At 35.3% G+C, this 19,962-nt stretch overlaps 1 protein-coding gene across 4 annotated transcripts in view; it reads left to right on the top strand.

Moving 5' to 3' along the window:
• The window catches only part of CEP89 (centrosomal protein 89), a 138,417-nt gene that overhangs the window by 15,884 nt on the left and 102,571 nt on the right, over positions 1-19,962 (top strand). For 3 of the 4 annotated variants that reach the window (XM_074211478.1, XM_074211477.1, XM_074211480.1), the window contains exons 3-7: positions 1,516-1,668; positions 3,030-3,225; positions 11,877-11,979; positions 16,720-16,742; positions 18,336-18,390. In XM_074211478.1, the coding sequence (XP_074067579.1) occupies positions 1,516-1,668; positions 3,030-3,225; positions 11,877-11,979; positions 16,720-16,742; positions 18,336-18,390 (530 nt within the window). The remainder of the gene's footprint in view (positions 1-1,515; positions 1,669-3,029; positions 3,226-11,876; positions 11,980-16,719; positions 16,743-18,335; positions 18,391-19,962) is intronic. The other variant, XM_074211479.1, reaches the window with a different exon arrangement.

Raw genomic sequence — 19,962 nt, 5'->3', positions numbered from 1 at the left:
AACACACACACACACACACACACACACACACACACACACACACACACACGCACAAACAAAATCCAAAAGTATACTATTTTCAATTTTTCAATTTGTTTTATTTTTTGTTTTTTCTCTTTTTCTGATTCTTTTTTTTACAACATGATTAATATGGAATTATGTTTAGCATAGTTTTAGATGTAAAGTTTTTCTTAGAGTATTCTGAGGGGTGGGGAGAAAAATGTGGAACTCAAAACCTTATAAAAATGATTATTGAAAACTATCTTTACATGTAGTTGGAAAAATACATAAATATATTTTTTTAAAAATAAGGATAAGGAGGGGTGGCTAGGTGGCGCAGTGGATAGAGCACGGGCCCTGGAGTCAGGAGTACCTGGGTTCAAATCCGGCCTCAGACACTTTAATAATTACCTAGCTGTGTGGCCTTGGGCAAGCCACTTAACCCCATTTGCCTTGCAAAAACCTTTAAAAAAAAAGGGAAAAGAAAAAATAAGGATAAGGGAACAAGTGTAGAAAAGTAGAAATTTGAAATGATTCAGCAACAAGGTGACATGGGAAAAGAAGGAGAGTGTTTAGTGTTAAGTATTGGGGTATGAGTGAAAGTATAACCAGTCTTGGAATGGGTAACCACTGAAGTTATGTCATCATAAATGAGCCTAGTTTTAGTATATTCAAGGAGATGAAATGAGAAAGGAAAAGGTTTAAAATGAGAAGTTTGTTAACAATGGAGTTGACTTTCTATAGAGTACATTGGAAGGAGTCTTTAGAATGCAAGTTGTAGGAATTAAGTTGAGGTAAAGAGCATTGTAATGGGGGGGACAGAGAATATGGTTTGACCAGCTGAGAATTTTAGCAAACTTTTTTTTTTTTTTTTAGCAAACTTTTCCTTATTATATTTGTCTTCTGGACAAGAACTGACAGAGGGGCTGGGGTTGAAACAGCAGGCTAGATATAGGAGAGTCAGGACACATAGAGAAGTTTAATTAATTTCAGAGTGAAGAAAATAATGCCTTCATACAGAAGATTATGGTACAGGAGTGTCATAATAACTGCTGTTAATATTGTCAAAAATTTTTGTTTAGTAACAGTTATCAAACTTGGAAACTTCATAACATTTAAATAAAAGATAAAAGGATTCAGTAGAGATATGGGGGCCCAAATGAAAGGAATCTACAATATTGATTTAGGTAATTTGTACCAAAAAAAAAATTCTAGACTAATACAAGTCTTTTTAAAATGCTATATTTTAAAGTGTATTTTCAACTGATTTTTGCCATTAGTAATTCATGAATTTTATAAAGGCAATATTTTATATGTAAATATATAACTTAACTTTATTTTTTATGGGTATCATTTTTTGTTTGGTTGAAGGATCAATGTATGCCCTTCAAAATCTGTCTTTATGGGTTAGTATTTTAACTGTTTTGACTGTTTTATATTTATATCTCTTTGCCTTTCATAATCCGTCTTCCTGGATTAGTGTTTTTAACTGTTTTATATTTATATCTTATCCAGATCTGCCCTTGCTGCAGCGATTCTAATGTCCACATTAACTGGAAGGACTTTTGCTCTTCCTCAGCCTAATTATCAATCACATTCTGAGAGTGATATAACAGAAGATGGTGGCATTATTGAACCTTATGCAACTATAACAGAGTTCAGATCTAGGTAATGTTATATTTTTTATTTGCTTATTTATTTCTTATAACAGGTAATCTAAAGATGATTTGGTAGAGGTTTTGTGGAAAATATTAATGCTATAATTTTATTATAACAGACTGAAAAGAGAGGGGCGCCCTTTTTCCTTTCTAATAATTGAGTTTTATCAGTTATCTAAACATTAGATGAAAGTAGAACTCTTTTATTAGCTAAATTTATTTCAGTATTTATTGTGCACTGATTACATATAGAAGGATCTTTGCTGTTTGCTTCAGATTCATGTCAAGAAGTTTGTATTCAGGGTAAGCTAGGTGGTGTAGTGGATAAAGCAATCGCCCTGGAGTCAGGAAGACCTGAGTTCAAATGTGACCTCAGACACTTAATACTCAGCTGTTTGACCTTTGCCAAGTAACTTAACCTCCCATTGCCTTGCCAAAATAAAAAAAAAAAAAACTTTGTATTCTGTATTGGGGATTCCGCATGTTTGGTGCAAAGGTTTAGTTGTAACCTAGTTCTTAGCACAGTGCTTGGCCAAAGAAGGAATACTGGAGGGAAGAAAGCCAGTTGGAAGGCTATCATGATAGCCTAGTTCAGTTGCGAGAGAGAGCACTTGAATTAGGTTGGTAGTATTGTGAATGAAACGAAGGGGACAGTTGTGATCATTGTGAAGAATAATCACTAGGATTTGTCATCTGATTGATTTGTCTACAAGAATAAAATTTTCTTTTGAGATGGACTTTAATATTCCACTGAAAGTCAAATAATTTTTGTACATGGCACAAGAAACACTTGATTAAGGGAAAAAAAAACAGCCTTCATTATGGCATGTTTTGATTTAAATTTAGAGAAACCTCATAAATCAGCCCTACTAAATTTTCCTTAAAAATTTTCTTCCTTAATGATATTTTTGGGTTAAGATTTCTTATACTTTCTAAAAGAATTTTTTTTAAAGATTTTTATTTATTTTGAGTTTTACAATTTTTTCCCTAATCCTACTTCCCTTTCCCCATCCCCCACAGAAGGCAATTTCCCAGTCTTTACATTCTTTCCAAGGTATACGTTGATCCAAACTGAATGCGATGAGAGAGAAAGGATTTCTTATACTTTCATAATTCTAGCTGATGGTAGGGGGTGACCAAATTTGAGCTTCTTTTGATTCCATTTCAAAATAAATATATAAAGAAATATTTTTATGTAATTTATTAAACTAATTAGAATTTTTTCTTTCTTATGGATAGGAACATTTTCAGATGCTTGTAATATGAATTGTTTCCATAGGGTATTTTGCATTTTAGCAGATGAAGTATCAGATTTGAAGTATTTGATGGTTTACTTTTAATTCTTTTAAAATACTGTGTTTCTCTTCATAGACCAGAGTGGCCAGATCAGCAGGGAAAAAGTTGTTCTTTACAATCTTTTAAAATGTCAGACTCTAGTCAGGATGAAGATGAAGATGTTGAAACATACCTCTCCAATGATGACAGTCAACATGTTAAGCTCAGTACTCAGAAAAAAGAAAACAATATTGGAGATGCTGTTTATGCTGTTTCACACAGAAATAACAAGGTATTTTTTTGCAGCTTACAGAATTTCTGTATCCTGAAACCATATCTGTGGTGAATTATTTTCTGTATTTGTTAGTCTGTTTTGTTATTGAGTGTGACATTTTTCAACATGTGTTGCCTCTTTTTTATAATTATAGGTATGAACTACAGACAAAAACCCAACTAGAAATTTTAAATTGGTCAAATTATATTTAAACTTGACCATCTATTTATATAGTTTTTGTTTTAATTAAATTTTATTTTCAAAGTACCCTTTTTCTTTCCTACTTCCCTTCTGTTTCCCCCCAAACCTTGAGAAAGCAAGAAAACCCAAGCCCGTATTATAAACATATATATAGCAGAGTAAAACAAATTCCTACACAGACTGTGTTCTCAAGAATATTTTTATGCATCATGGCAGAGATCACTCTTGAATTTGACTTCAGGCTCTTCAAAATTATTTCAAGTAATTTCCTTGTGTTGACAGTCATTTGAACTGTTTATCATTGTCAAAGACATTTGTCATTTTTGTAATTATAGTGTTCTGTCATATTCAACATTATCAGAATTTATTTTGGCCATTGCCTTTTGTATGGTAATTTATCCTACCTCTCTTTTTCCCCTTTTTTTCTCAACCCCTAATTTTATTTTTTTAGATAATCATTCCATCATATTCAGCTCACACCTGTGCCTTTTATGTAGACTCATCACTCCCCTAATAATTTGAAGGTTTTTAAAGAAGTAGTATCATCTTCTCATGTAGGAATGTAAACAGTTTATTCTTTTTTTTAGAAAGATTTTGTTTATTTTGAGTTTTACAATTTTCCCCCATTCTTGCTTCCCTCTCCACCCCCCCCACAGAAGGCATTCTGTTAGTCTTTACATTGTTTCCATGGTATACACTGATCTCAGTTGAATGTGATGAGAGAGAAATCATATTCTTTTTTTATTCTTTTTTTAGGGTTTTTTTTTTTTGCAAGGTAAATGGGGTTAAGTGGCTTGCCCATGGCCACACAGTTAGGTACTTATTAAGTGTCTGAGGCCTGACCCCAGGGCTGGTGCTCTATCCACTGCGCCACCAAGCCGAAAGTGTGAGATAGCAAAATTACATAATAAGATAACGGGTTTTTTTCCTAATTTGAAGGTAATAGTCTTTGGCCTTTGTTCAAACTCCACAATTTCTCTGGATACAGATGGTATTCTGCATTGCAGATAGCCCAAAACTGTTCCTGGTTGTTCCACTGATGGAATGAGCAAGTCTATCAAGGTTGATCATCACCCCCATGTTGCTGTTAGGTTGTACAATGTTTTTCTGGTTCTGCTCATCTCGCTCAGCATCAGTTCATGCAAATCCTTCCAGACTTCCCTGAATTCCCATCCCTTCTAGTTTCTAATAGAACAATAGTGTTCCATGACATACATATACCTCAGTTTGTCAAGCCATTCCCCAATTGAAGGACATTCACTTAATTTCCAGTTCTTTGCCACCACAAACAGGGCTGCTATGAATATTTTTGTACAAGTGATGTTTTTACCCCTTTTCATCATCTCTTCAGAGTATAGACCCAGTAGTGGTATTGCTGAATCAAAGGGTATGCACATTTTTGTTGTTCTTTGGGCATAGTTCCAGACTGCTCTCCAGAAAAGTTGGATGAGTTCACAGCTCCACCAACAATGTATTAGTGTCCCAGATTTCCCACATCCCTTCCAACATTGATCATTGTCCTTTCTGGTCATATTGGCCAGTCTGAGAGATGTGAGGTGGTATCTCATAGATGCTTTAATTTGCATTTCTCTAATAAGTAATGTTTTGGAGCCATTTTTCATATGACTGGATTGCTTTGATTTCCTCAGTTGTAAATTGTCTTTGAATATCCTTTGACCATTTGTCAGTTGGGGAATGGCTTTAAATAGGTTATTCTTATTGAATCCTTTATAATTTCTCTTTGCTGTTTACCTTTTTAGTGCTTCTCTTGAGTCTCGTACTTGAAGATGAAATTTTCTGTTTACCCCTCATTTTTTTTTTATCAGGGATACATGAAAGTCCTCTATTCATGAATGTCCTTTTTTCCCCCCTACAGAATTAAACTTAGTTTTGCTGGGTCAGCTATTTTTGGTAGTAATCCTAGTTTCTTTTCCCTCTGGAATATCCTATTCCAAGCCCTATGATCCTTTAATGTAAAACCTGCAATCCTGACTAAGGCTCCTTGATATTTGAATCATTTCTTTCTGGCTGCTTGCAATATTTTTTCCTTCACCTAGGAGCCCAATAATTTGATTATATTATTCCTGGGAGTTTTCATTTTGGGATCTCTTTCAGGAAGTGATCAGTGGATACTCTCAATGCCTATTTTACTCTCTGGTTTTGGCATATCAGAGCAATTTTCCTGGATAATTTCTTTAAATGTGATGTCTAGAGCTCTTATTTTTTTTGGTTCATGGCTTTAAGGTAGTCCAATAATTCTCAAATGATTTCTTCTGGATCTATTTTCCAGCTCAGTTGTTTTTCCAATGAGAGATTCCATGATTTCTTCTATTTTTTTTTATTCTTGTGATTCTGTTTGAGTTTCTTGATTTCTCATGGAGTCATTAATTTCCTTTGCCATTTGACCAAATCTTTGTTTTTAGCTTTTTTGCAAGGCAAATGGGGTGAAGTGGCTTGCCCAAGGCCACACAGCTAGGTAATTATTAAGTGTATGAGACTGGGCTTGAACCCAGGTACTCCTGACTCCAGGGCCAATGCTTTATCCACTGCGCCACCTAGCTGCCCCCCAAATCTCCTTTTTAAGGAATTCTTCAGTGAATCTTTGTACCTTTTTTTTATGTGACCAGTTTTGCTTTTGTTTTTGTATTCTCATTTTGTACAAATGTTTTTTACATTAATAAAATATTCTTGTTTACAAGTAAACAAAATACCCCTCCCCCCATAAATATAGATAGACTTGCTTGGGCGAAAAAAGTAAAGGGGAGAGGAAAAAAAATTAAGATAAAAAAATAATAGTAATAATTGTAGGTATGGCCAGGTGGCCCAATGGACGAAGCACCAGCCCTGGAGCCACGAGCACCGGAGTCCATATCCAGCCTCGTAAACCCAACAATCACCCAGCCGTGTGACATGCAAGCCACCCGATCCCCACTGCCCTGCAAAAACCAAAAAGAAGAAAAAAAAAGACCCAAAATAAAATAAAATAGTAATAATAGTAGGGGTGGCTGGGTGGTAGACAGAGCATTGGCCCTTGAGCCAGGAGCACCTGGGTCCAAATTCGGATCCAGACACCCAAAGATCACCCTGCTATGTGGCCCCAGGCAGGCCATCCAGCCCCACTTGCCCTGCACCTTCCCCCAAATAATAACAACAAAAAATGTGCTTCAGTCTTTGTTCCAACACCAACAACTCTGTCACGGGTGGATCACATTCTTTATAAGTCCATCGCAAAAGTTACTTCCATATTTTTCCACCGTTGCCATTGCTGATCGCAACTCCCTCCTTTCTTATTTCTCCACTACCATGTACTATATTTTCTTTCTCCTTTCACTCTGCCTCTGCTGTAGGGTAGCTGAGTGGCACAGCAGACAGATCCCTGGTCCTGGGGTCAAGAAGCCCTGAGCCCCCATACCACCCCTTAGGCCCAGAGTCCACCTGGCCCTGTGGTCCTGGGCAGGCCTTCCAATCCCAGCCCCTTGCAAGAAGTAAAAAAGAAAATGTGTTATATCTGACCACTCTCCCCCCATGGTCCATCCTCTCCTCCTTTATTCACATCCCCACCCCTTCCCCCTGCTCCCCCCTCCTTCTTACTCCAGATGTCTATACCCCATTGAGTATATTTGCTGTTTCCTCTCCTAGGCACCTCTGATGAGAGCAAAGGTTCCCTCATTCCCCCTTGCCTCCCCCCTTCCATATCATTGCAATAGCTCATTGTAATAAAAAAAATCTTATTATGTGAAATATCTTGGACTATTCCCTCTCTCCTTTTTCTTTCTCCCATTCCATTTCCCTTTTTTTCTATTGACTCCATTTTTACACCATATTTTATCTTCGAATTCATCTTTCTCCTGTGCTTCGACTATAAAAGCTCCCTCTACCTGCTCTATTAACTGAGAAGGTTCATATGAATATTATCAGTATCATTTTTCTATACATGCAGTTCATCCTCATTAAGTCCCTCATATTTCCCCCCTCTCCTCCAATCTCCATGCTTCACCTGAGTCCTGTATCTGAAGATCAAACCTTCTGTTCAGCTCTGGCTATTCCAAAAGGAACATTTGAAATTCCCCTGGTTCATTGAAAGTCCATCTTTTTGCCTGGAAGAGGATATTCAGCTTTGTTGGGTAGTTCATTTTTGGCTGCATTCTAAGCTCTTTTGCCTTCCGGTATATTATATTCCAAGCCCTACAAGCTTCCAATGTAGTTGCTGCTAAGTCCTGTGTGATCCTGACTGCAGCTCCACGATATTTGAACTGTGTCCTTCTGGCTGCTTGTAATATTTTCTCTTTGACATGGGAGTTCTGGAACTTGGCTATAATATTCCTGGAGGTTAGTTTTTTGGGATCTCTTTCTTGAGGGGATTGGTGGATTCTCTCCATTTCTATTTTGCCCTCTGCTTCTAGAATATCAGGGCAATTTTCCTGTAGTAATTCTTTGAAAATGATGTCAAGGCTCTTTTCCTGATCATGACTTTCAGGTATTCCAACAATTTTTAAATTATCTTTCCTAAGTCTGTTTTCCATATCAGTTGTTTTTTCAATGAGATATTTCACAGTTTCTTCTAATTTTTCATTTTTTTTGCTTTTGAAGTATTGATTCCTGATTTCTGGTAAATTCATCAATCTCCCTGAATTCTATTCTTTTTCTGAAGGATTTGTTCTCCTCAGAGAGTTTTCTTATCTCTTTTTTCCATCTGGCCAATTTTGTTTTTTAAAGCATTCTTCTCCTCAGTAACTTTTTGAACTGTTTTATCCCTTTGACCTAAGCTGGTTTTTAGCATGCCATTTTCTTCAGCATTTTTTTGGATTTCCTTGACTAGGCTGCTGACTTCATTTTCATGTTTTTCCTGCATCTCTCTCCTTTCTTTTCCCAGTTTTTCTTCCAACTCCCTCATTTGATTTTCAGAGTCTTTTTTCAGCTCTGTCATAGCCTGAGCCCAATTTCTGTTTTTCTTGGAGTCTTTAGATGCAGGAGCTTGTGCTTCCTCATCTTCAGACTGAGTATTTTGATCCTTCTTGGGCTCATTTGCAAAATATTTCTCAGTAGTCTTCCTCTTATTTCTCTGCTTGCTCATTTTCCCAGCCTGGGCCTGGTTTTGGGGTGCTTCCTGAGCTTTTGGGACACTCCCACAAGGGTCTCAGTGTGTGAGGCTCTGTCCTCCCTCCTGGTCTGTGAATGACCATAAGCGCCCCCCCCCCCCCCCCCCCCCCCGCCATGGGGCTGAGGTGGGGGGGGCCCTGTTGTTCTATGGGGGGCCTAGACTGGGATCAGGATCTGAATGTGGTCAGAGCCCCAGAGTCCTGTTCCAGAGGCAGAGGACAGAGCTCAGCATTCTCTCTTTACTCCCCTTCTTCAGCTCAATGGGCTCATGGCCTGGAGGCTCATGCTTACCGGCTCTTCCTGCTTCTGTTTCCAGGTCTGGGCTGTGGAAAGACTAAGCTGCTGACTGTGTGCCCTGAGGGCTGGGGTCCGCGTGCTAGCTCTGGCAGAGGTCCCCTGCTGTTCCCCACTTTGTGCCTGGTGCTCCCCGGGGTGCAGCTCAGGAGACTCCCCCGCTGCCGTGAGCCGCAGCTCCCGGAGCCCAGGGGTTGCCTCTGGGAGGCTGAAGTTCTTTAGCTCTGTTGGGCCACCCCTCCGATGGGCCGCCTCTCCGACCCCGGGGAGCAGAGCCTTTCTGCTCTTTTCCAGGTTACCTTGAGTAGGAGAACTGCCTCACTTGGGTCCCTTTGTGGGTTCTGTCTCTCGAAAGTTTAGTTAGAGTCCTTAGATTATGAGTTTTATCAGAGAGCTCCTAAGACTCAATCCCTTGTTGTCACCATCTTGGCTTGGCCCTCTGATTACTTCTCCAGTTTTGCTTTTTAAGAAGTTTTTTTCTGCAGTGAATTTTATTCTTTTTATTTTTCCTTTGGCAAATTCTAGTTTTCAAGGCATTCTTCTCATTGGATTTTTTTTAACTTTTTACCATTTGACCTATTCTAGTTTTTAAGGTGTTATTTTTCTTCAGTGTTTCTTTGTGTTACCTTTGCCAAACAGTTGATTTTTTTCTTGATTTTCATGTGTCACTTATTTCTTTTTCCAGTTTTTCCTCTACCACTCTTATTTGATTTTTCAAATCTTTTTTGAGTGTATCCATGACTTTTTATAGGCCTGAGATTCTGCATTTTTCTTTGATGCTTTGCATGTGTAGCTGTTTTGACATTATTTGTCTTCTGAGATTGTGTTTTGCTCTTCCCTTTCACCATAATATCTTTCTATGGCCGGGTTCTTGTTTTGTTGTTGTTTGCTCATTTTCCCAGTTTATGTCACAACTTTGCTCACATGGTAGAGGGGGCATTGTCTATTTTTTTTTTCAGAAATAGTTCTGGGGGGGGTCGTCTGTAAATTTTCAGTTCCTTCAAGATGGTATGATCTGAGGAACTGTGCTCACTTCTTTCCTGGCTTGTGCCAGGAAATACTCTTATCTGTCTTACAACAGTGACCTAGGTCCCTGCTATGCTGTTCCTTACCCTGGGACTACAACCTGGGACCACTTTTGGATAATGCAATAGAATCCATCACCTAGTTCAAGCAAAGAGTCTTCTGTAATCTTTTTTTCTGACTAGCTTTTTGATTGCCTTATTGTCTGTGATCTGAGATCTTTAGAAGCTCCTGGAGTCTATTTCTTTGTTGCTGGCTTGTTGAAGTTCATGCTTCCAGTGGTGCTATATGCACTAGACTGTGCTCCACTCTTACCTTAGGGAAACAAACCTTTTCTGCTGACATTCTAACTTGTTTTTGACTTGAATATTGTTTCACCTTGTCTTTTTTTTTTTGGGGGGGGCTCCCTGCCACTTCAGAATTTGTTTTGAGGCATTATTTTTTAGCTATGTTTGGAGTGTAATTTGGGAGAACTCTCAGGTCATCCCAACTTTATTCTGCTATCTTGGCTCTGCCCTAGTCTAGTCATCATTACAAAGTAGAACTTAAACTTGAGTTGGAATTTTTGGCTTAAGTTTGACATTTTGGACTTCATCTAGTTTTCTGAAATGAAAATTTTTAAGGGATCTGTTAGGGGTAGGGAGGGAAATTGCACAGTATAATGTTCAATGCCTTTTCATTAGCTGCTGTGATAAAAATTATGCTTTCTGTCATTCAACTATCATGTATTGACCTATTAGTTCTTAAGGAGGTCCTAGTGCCTGCTTTTTATAGAAATGACCACAAATATCTTATTTAACCCTTATTTAAAATATTGTAAGTGAAATGACTGCATACTCCCTAGAGTGAAACTTTATTGTATTTAAATCTCTCAAACAGGGTTACATAGTAACTTAAACATAGTCTTAACATAGTAGGAATTTAAGAGCGAATGAATTAATTTTTGACATGTTAAGTTTGAGGCTGTGGGTAACGGGGGAATTAAGTTCTGGTCAGAGGTTGGGGATAAAGGTTATGACTAGAAGAAGTATCAATAAAAAAATAAATATTTTGTCAGTCATATGGCACAAAGCTGTCTATTGTATTCATTAAGAAACAATTATTAATAAATTAAAAATCATGGTTCATTTAAACTTATTTTTAAGGACAGTCATATTTTAACTAAAGACCCTATTTTTGAAGATGATGATGATGATGATGATGATAGCTAGCATTTATATACCACTTTAAGGTTTGAAAAGCACTTTACAGCTATTGTCTCACTTGATTCTCATCACAATCTCAGAATAAGTAAGTATTATTATTATTATTATCCTCATTTTACAGATGAGGAAACTGAGACTGAAATAAATTAAGCAACTTGTCCAGGATCATTCAGCTATGCAGTATCTGAGGCCAGATTTGAAGTCAGGTCTTCCTCAGTCCAGTTGCAGCATTGTTTCAGCTGTGCTACATGGGTGTCTCAGATGTCATAAAGTTAAAACATATGACAAGTATTTTCTGAGCCTGTATTTCTTGCTCTGAAATGCAAAATGTATGAAATGTGAGCACATTTTCATTTTCTTATGAATACTAATAAATTCAAGGATAATAACATTATCTAAAAATTTAGCCTAGACTATAGAATTTCATATAAAATCTTAATTTACTAATTGTTCATCCTTATTATTGGATCAGGGTGAAGTGTTTAATCAAAACATGCCTGTTTAATTTCTATATGTTTTCTTGTCAGTTTTAAAAAAAACACCTCTGTGATAAGTTGTCTCAGAGATAATGAAGCATAATATATTATTTATTTTTTGTGAACTTTAGAGTAAATTTATAAACTTCTTGAGAGTAGTGGTTGTAATTTTTTTTGTTACTAATAATGCTTAGCCTAAAAGTAGGCATAAAATTGGCATTCACTAAATTGTTTTTGAATTATTGAATTAGGCATTGACCTTTCAACTTAATATTTAATATGTCAATTTTTCTTACTGCTATTATGACAAAGAATGACATTGTGTACATAAGAGACGTGTTATATCTGTTTGCTATAATTTTAATTCTAGGACACAGATCCATTAGTTTTTAGGGCTTATCCCAAAAAGGATGGAGCTACTTCTGAACAAAGAGGATTCCCAGATTTGGAAGCTGGGTCATTGCAAATGAAAGGTAAGAATTTTTTTTTTAATGTAAAAAATTCCAGGCTAAAAATGTTGTTGCACTTGGAGGGATAACACCTTTTTTTTTTTTTAATTTTTTACTGCACCTAACTGCCTCTATTTAAAAGCTAAGGAGATATTTTATTTTCTATTTTATTTTAATTTTAACTTTTTTTAGTTTTTGCAAGGCAATGGGGTTAAATGGCTTGACCAAGGCCACACAGCTAGGTAATTATTAAATGTCTGAGGCCAGATTTGAACTCAGGTACTCCTGACTCCAGGGCTGGTGCTCTATCTACTGCGCCACCTAGCCACCCCTTCAGGAGACATTTTAAAAATGTTTAAACAATGTATGTTTTTGTATTCTGTTGCATTTTTTTGGATAATATTTTCTTTTCTTTTTTTTGTTAAAGATTTTATTTATTTTGAGTTTTACAATTTTTCCCCCTAATCTTACTTCCCTCCTCCACCCCCCACAGAAAGCAATTTGTCAGTCTTTACATTGTTTCCATGTTGTACATTGATCCAAATTGAGTGTGATGAGAGAGAAATCATACTGGATAATATTTTCTTAGGAATTTTATCAATAAAACATTAAATGTTGTGGATAATAGGTTATATGAATATTGTGATTTTTGAAATAGATTAAGGAATTCTCTCTAGGTTCAGTTCTAGCATATAAGGCATGTAGTAGATAAAGCAAAGAGGTTTTCAATAGGAATTTTTGTAAGTCACAAAAATTAGTGATTTTTTTTGCTGTATGGCCACTTATGGCACCAAATTTATTTGAATATGTTATTTCATGTAACCAGATAATTAAGTTCATAATTTCAGGGTAAAAGACTATAGTTCTCATTGCCCTCTAATACATATATATTTTAACTTTTTAATCAGTCAAATTCAGGATTTGTTAATTAGTGTGGGAACAAATGTTGGCAATACAAGAAATTTGGAAAGTTTCTGTAGTGGTTTTTTTAAGTTTTAAATAGGACTTTTTAAGTTTTAAATAGGACTGTTTACTCTTTGAACATTGGGACTTAGGAGAAGAAAGTATAGGAGTCATAGAGTCCTAGAATCTTATTGAAGATTACTTCACAGGAGAACTTACAAGATCTGCAAAATCCTTGATAAGGTTAGCCAACACAATTGTGAATTTTAACTGAGCAACTCCTATACCAGCATCTGTATTAGATTTCTAATTGTGGGAAAACTCTTCCTCTTAAGGCATCCTGTTCTGTTTGCTTGAATTGTTAGTTTTTCCCCTTTACTGATTCAGATCCTGCCTGTCTGAAACTTCCACCCCTTCTCCCTTCTCAAGCAGAATTAGTCTCAACTCCTTTTCTTCTCTAAGCTAAAACATCTGTTGTTCTTTTAATCAATATTTATTTGATGTTCTTTGGACAAATTTGGGATTTTCAATGTCTTTCCTATAATGTGCCTAAGATTGTGCATAGTACTTCTTATGGGGTTTAATTGGGGTGGAGATATTACAAAACTATCACTTCTTTCATTCTGGACATGTTCTTTCTCTTCATCAAGTCCAAGTTTACATTGGCTTTGCTATTTGCCACATAACACCATTGACTTACAATGAGTCTGCTAAAACTTCTGTCATTTTCTCATGTACTCCTTTCTATCTGTATTGCTCTCCGTCTTGTATTTGTTCTGTTACTTTTTTGAACCATAATGCAGTATTTCAGCCTTTCATTAAGCTTGTTAAATGTGTTTGGATTCATATTCTGTATAATTTTTTGATAACTATCCCTCCCAACTTTGTGTCATCTGCAAAGCTGGTAAATGTCTTCAGTGTATTTTTTTTTTTTTGCAAGGCCCAAGACCACACAGCTAGGTAATTATTAAGTGTCTGAGGTCAGATTTGAACTCAGGTACTCCTGACTCCAGGTCCAGTTCCCTATCCACTGCACCACCTAGCCGCCCATCTTCAGTGTCTTTTATCCAAGTCATTGATTAAAAATGTTGGGGGGTTTTTTGTTTTGTTTTGTTTTTTTAGTTTTGCAAGACAGTGGGGTTAAGTGACTGTGGAGTCACATAGCTAGGTAATTATTAAATGTCTTAGGCTGGACTTGAACTCAGGTCCTCCTGCCTCTAGGGCTGGTGTCCTATCTACTGCATCACCTAGCTGCCCCCCTTTATTAAAAATGTTAAATTACCCAGTGTTAAGCAGAATCTTGAGATATATTTTGCTTGACATCAGACTAGTAGTCATTACTATTCTTGGGGTTTAGTTTGAATCTGTTTGTTACACTCAATAATGTTTAACAGCAGTTCATTTTGTCCACAAGAATAGCATGTAAGACTTAATCAAATACTTTGTAAAAGTCTAGATTATAAACCTTTAGATTCCCCGATCTATGAGTTTAATAATAACCCTTGATAGGGTTATTATTATTATAAGATTAGTCCACCATAACCTTTCTTTAATGTTTTTGATTTAAAACTTAACATCAACAAAGATTAACATTTAAACATTCTAGAAATAAAAATATAGTTGAAACTGCAAACTTTGTTATATACAATTTTCTCCACAACTCATTTTTTTCCATATTTTTGGTTTTTTCATTTTTTCATATATTTTAAATTTTTTTCATATATTTTAAATTTAACATGTTTTTATACAGGCAATAAGTATTTATTAAGCACCTACTGTGCACAAGGATCTGTGCAAAGTGCAGGGCTCTTGAGGAATTCAGTTTTAACTGAATCATTCTTTCTTTTTGTCCCCCCCACCCCACCCCTGCCCACTCTTTCTACCTCTCATTGAGTTTAGAGAGCATCTGATTATAGTGGCAAGTTTCTAGTCACAACAGGTTCTTCCCAAGCAGTGTGATGAGATGCAGTAATACCCTTATCCTTCTGGTGCAAAAGGAAAAATGATGCCCACAGAGAATTAGATCGAGTATAGCTATAGTAGTTATCAGAGAGATTCCACAAAACCCCAGAGAAAAGATTAGTCCCAAACAATAAGCAGCTAAGGTCAGCCTAGCCATTAACACTGGCATAAAGCATTGTAGCTAAGGGAGAATGGGACAGGAATTTGATTATTCACATTTGTTAGAATTGTTGCCCCCTCCCCAGTCGTGTGAAAGTTAAGGTCGAACAGGAGAAAAATAAAGTAGGTTTTGGTTAATTTAAAAAAATCAATAATTAAATTAAAGAGAGCTCAGGTTTCTAAGACATAAGAGATGAGAGAGGAAACCATTATTATTATTCTTTCAGAGCTATGATTGAGAGTTACATTGATCTTAATTCTTAAATCTGGTCTGTCCTTGTTCTTCACTCTCCTGACTTTCATTATCTCTTGCTTGGATTAATACAACAGCCTAATTGGTCTGCTCACTTCCAGACTCTTCCTTCCCTCTCTTCCTATTCATAGTCATAAGCCTTCAAAAATATCTTGTTAAGGCAATATTTGATCATGCAACTCTCCTGCTCAAAAACCCTCAATGATTCCTTATTACTTCTAGTATAAAAGATATTTTCAGTCTGACATTTAAGTCCTTCTGTAACTTGGATCCAACTTAACTTTCCAACCTTTTTTCCCCTAACATGTGCCATACTTTTTCCTAAGTTGTTTCTCCTGCCTAGGATGCATTCTCTTCTCATCTCATCCCTGCATCTCAGAATTATTATCTTTCTTCAAAGGCTCAGCTTAGATGACACCTCTTTGATGCCATGCAGAGCCTTCTTTGTTACATTCAGGTAGTAGGTCACTCTCTTTCCTTAAATTACCTTGACTTTACTTAGTTGTCTCATGGTGCCATATAAAAACTCTTTCATAGAATGTACTGATCTGCCTTTTTATTGGATTTACCAAGATTAGAGCCCTACCCTTGGAATTATACCATTAGCACTATGAAGACAAGTCATGGATGAGTCTTTAGAGATGTGAAGGAACAGTTAAATTAACCTGTAAAAATTGTAGTTCATTGATGGGGTAATCAAGAATTTTCTAAGTAAACTTGAGATTATGATTATTTCAAGTTAATATTTAGAAAAAATATTTGAGTCAACTTGTTGATTTTCAAATATGAAATTTAGGAGTGGACTAGGAAAAAATCATATTAAATTAAAAAATAAAGTCTTTGGGATTTTTGTACAGTTGCTGTTAAATAAAAATATGAATTAAGTTCAGTTATAATTACAAGTTAAGAGACATCATGAAACAATGCAAAGAGCATTAGACAGGACTCTGAACCCATGTTGGTCTTTAAGTAGCTTTGTAATCTTGAACAAGTCCTTTACTTTCTCTAATCTTCACTTGTCTCATTCATAAAATTGAGATGATTAAGCTACATTATCTCTGAGATTCTATGATTCTGCAACTCATTTTCAATTTTTTTATGTTATTAATTTAAATGAATAAGAGGCAGTGGTATAAGTGGAATAGGAAGCATATTGGTAAGAACTTTTGATTTGGAGCCAAGACTTCTGTTTATATATTGTCCTTTATATTAATTAGCTCTATGATCCTACATAAATCACTAAACTTCTGTGTACCTTAAGCAATTCAATGGACCTATCCACTAGGTCATAGGTGAATTAACATCTGCACTGGTGAAAGCAGTTTCTCATATTGAGAATTCTCTATCTTTACTGAATTAACATCAGTCAAAGTAAATATTAAAGAAGTGCTATTCCCTCTGTGGATTTATGGTATTGGTGTTGTTTTATGACAGTAAAATTTACTTATTTATTGTTTTTAAAAGTTTTATTTTTTCTTTATCAAAAGGTAAACATCTTCAGAATTTAAAGGTAAGACTATAACATAAACCTCTTTTAAAGTTGGTTTTTGTTTGTTTGTTTGTTTAGGTTTTTGCAAGGCAAATGGGGTTAAGTGGCTTGCCCAAGGCCACACAGCTAGGTAATTATTAAGTGTCTGAGACCAGATTTGAACCCAGGTACTCCTGACTCCAGGGCTGGTGCTTTATCCACTGTGCCACCTAGCCACCCTGCTTTTAAAGCTGTTAATGAACTTCCTAATCATTAGATGCCTCTTATGGTTTGAAGGAATATATGATGATATTAGAGAATCTGATTTCACTTACTTCATAATGCTAGGAAATTAAATTTTCTTTAATTTTTATGAAGGAGGACTAATATTGAGATTAGAAATGGTTAACTCTATGTGATAAATACTTTGCTTTAATGATAATCATAATTTCCAAATCAGAAAATGTTTCTGTCATTTGTTCAACAATATTTACCACATGCTACTATTATTTTTAAATAAATTTATTTCTCAGAAAACCTTTTTAGTAAAAAACTAGAAGCATAATCCCCATCCCTAAATAAATCACTAATTAAAAAGATTATTAAAATTTCTAAGTGTCTATTTATTTTGTTGATCCTGTTTTAAGTGCAGTGAGATAAGAATTTCTCTGTTAAATTCTGTTCCAAGCATTTTGTTTCTTTTTTTGTTTTGTTTTGTTTCTTTTTGATTTTTGCTCAACTAGGGAATTATTTAGTGTCTGAGGCTAGATTTGAACTCAGTTCCTCCTGCCTCCAGGGCCAGTGCTCTATTCACTGCGCCACCTAGCTGCCTCTGTTCCAAGCATTTTGAAAACACATTTCATCATCATTTTTCTGAGTTTCTGCTTCTTCCTTCAATTTTGCTGGTATAGCTGATGCAAATTACATCTTACACTAAGTATTGTTGAATAAATGACAGAATTATTTTAGATAGAAATATTTATTGCTTAGTGATAAGCCTTTTGATAGGGTTGTTTTGGCACTCAGTTTTGTTGATTTTTATATACCATTCTTTTGTTAGCTCATTCTCATAGCCCTCCCAGTACACGCTTTCCAAAGCTTGTACCAACCTCTGAGACTCTGGGGGTCACCTTCTTTGTCATATGAAGACATCTGATTAAGACTTTGGTGGTTAAATTTTTCTTTTTTAGCATTCACATGAAATAATGTATTTCTATAAATAAGACATTTTTACACCTCTGTTTTATAGTTTATAGATGAAATGTTTAACTTAATAATGTAATGTCTGGAGTCTGAGAGTTCTTATCTTGAAAAACCATTTACAACATTTTAATCTAAATACACAGCTACTCAATTGACTCATAAAGATGAGAAGAAAAAACTGAAAACTTGATTTGCACTCTTTTCACTATAGGAAAATTCTTTCATTATGGTCAGTGGTTCTTTTATCAGAAATATGGCATATTAAAGTTCTCAAAACTAAAATTAATTAACAGAAATAGAATACCAGTGAGAAAAGTTGGGTCCTGATAAGCATGATAAATAATGAAATTTATGTTTTGATGATTATGCTTCTTTGTCTCTTGGTGAAGAAATTAGGATTTATATACGTAATATTTTATCCTTTTCCCCCAGGATGAAAAACTATCTGCTGGAAATGTAATTTTGGAAAAACCTCCACCATTTCCAGGTAGTTACCATTTGAGTATTAATATGATTGCTTATCTTATGCTTAAAAAATATATGAATAATCTCAGTTTCTCAAAATAAGCTGTTCTTCTATTATTTTATGTTTCTGAGCCCAGAACTTCCTGCAAATTGCTGGCAAGGATAAGTATGATTCCAGTCATAGTCAAGAACAATAGTGCTTACATGAGAGGTGTGTTCAAATTCCAGGTATCCAGGATAAATATCTAGAGCCACATTGTGGGAAGTTACTTTCTATAATTTAATTTGGGGATTTTTGTGTCATATTATAAATCTGAAAATATCATATGCTTATTGACATTTTAAAATAACACCAGAGGTTATGTTCAATTCTTTAAGGGAACAGTTATTCATTTAAGTGATGTGACTAGAATTTCATGGTCTAGTGGCTCTTACTTGTGGTTGATATTTTACTGATTCCTTGAGACCCATAATTCTGCAGAACCTCCTAGATAAGATCTAAAATTCAAAAGTTTGACCTAACTAGCTATATAGGAAAAGCCAATTAAATGAAAAATGCTTATTATTTTCTGGACATGATATGCATTTAGTTGGGTACAGAGTGCATACTTAGTCTTTAGTATTCTATTTTTTTAAACACTAACATTCTTCTAGTATTGTTATATGGAAGAATTTGAGTTATGAAGTACCACATTGTCCAAAGAATCAAATGTTCAAAATCATCTTTAGGTTAGTGGAAAGATGGTGGTCATAAATAACAGGATATTATGAATGATAATCTATACTTAATGCAGCATAAAAGTTATCAGATTGCTATATGCCTATATACTTTAACAGAAGGATAGAATGTGTGCTGCGTTGTAATCTATAAAATGTTGAGATCTAGGGAAAGGCTAGCACTTTAGCTGAGCCCCAGTAGAGGAATTATGGGAGAGCCTAATCAAAAGTCACACTGGATGAAAAGACATGCATGGGTTGGGAAAGGAGTACTTAAATTAATGAGACCATAGAAGCATTGAAGTAATTATTAGTATTTGAGAACAAAAGTATTGTATTCACAATTTTGAAATTAGAAGTTCTTTACTTGTATTAAAAAATTGTGATTTATTTTTTTTTTAATTATCCTGTTTGGAGGCAATCAAAGAATTATCTATCAAACATAGGATAGCTCACCCTTAAAAATCTTAAATGAAAAGAGCTACATAGTAAATTGTTTTCTCATAAGTAGGCAACCATATATTTAAAGATTTTCATGGAAGTAGATTAAAAAAATTATAAAAATGTATGTGAGATCTCAATTTCAAATGAATTATGTTCCAAATATTTCTTTCAGAAATCCTTTGTTAGAATTCTGGGATGTCCACAAATTGATAAGGAAAAAAGATGAGAATAGTCAGTGTTGGAAAGTTTGTAGAAAGAAAGGTACAGTCTTGTATTGGTAGAGCTTTAAATTAGTACAACCATTTTGGAAAACAATAGGCATTTGTGCAAGTAAAGTGACTAAAATGTACATATGCTTTGGGTTTTTTTTTTCAATTCATCATTCATTTTTTAAAATTTTATTTAAGACAGTGGGGTTAAGTGACTTGCCCAA

The sequence above is a fragment of the Macrotis lagotis genome, chromosome 1 (genome assembly GCF_037893015.1).
Source record: "Macrotis lagotis isolate mMagLag1 chromosome 1, bilby.v1.9.chrom.fasta, whole genome shotgun sequence".
Lineage (NCBI taxonomy): Eukaryota > Metazoa > Chordata > Mammalia > Peramelemorphia > Peramelidae > Macrotis > Macrotis lagotis.
This window is presented reverse-complemented; position numbering and strand designations above follow the sequence as displayed.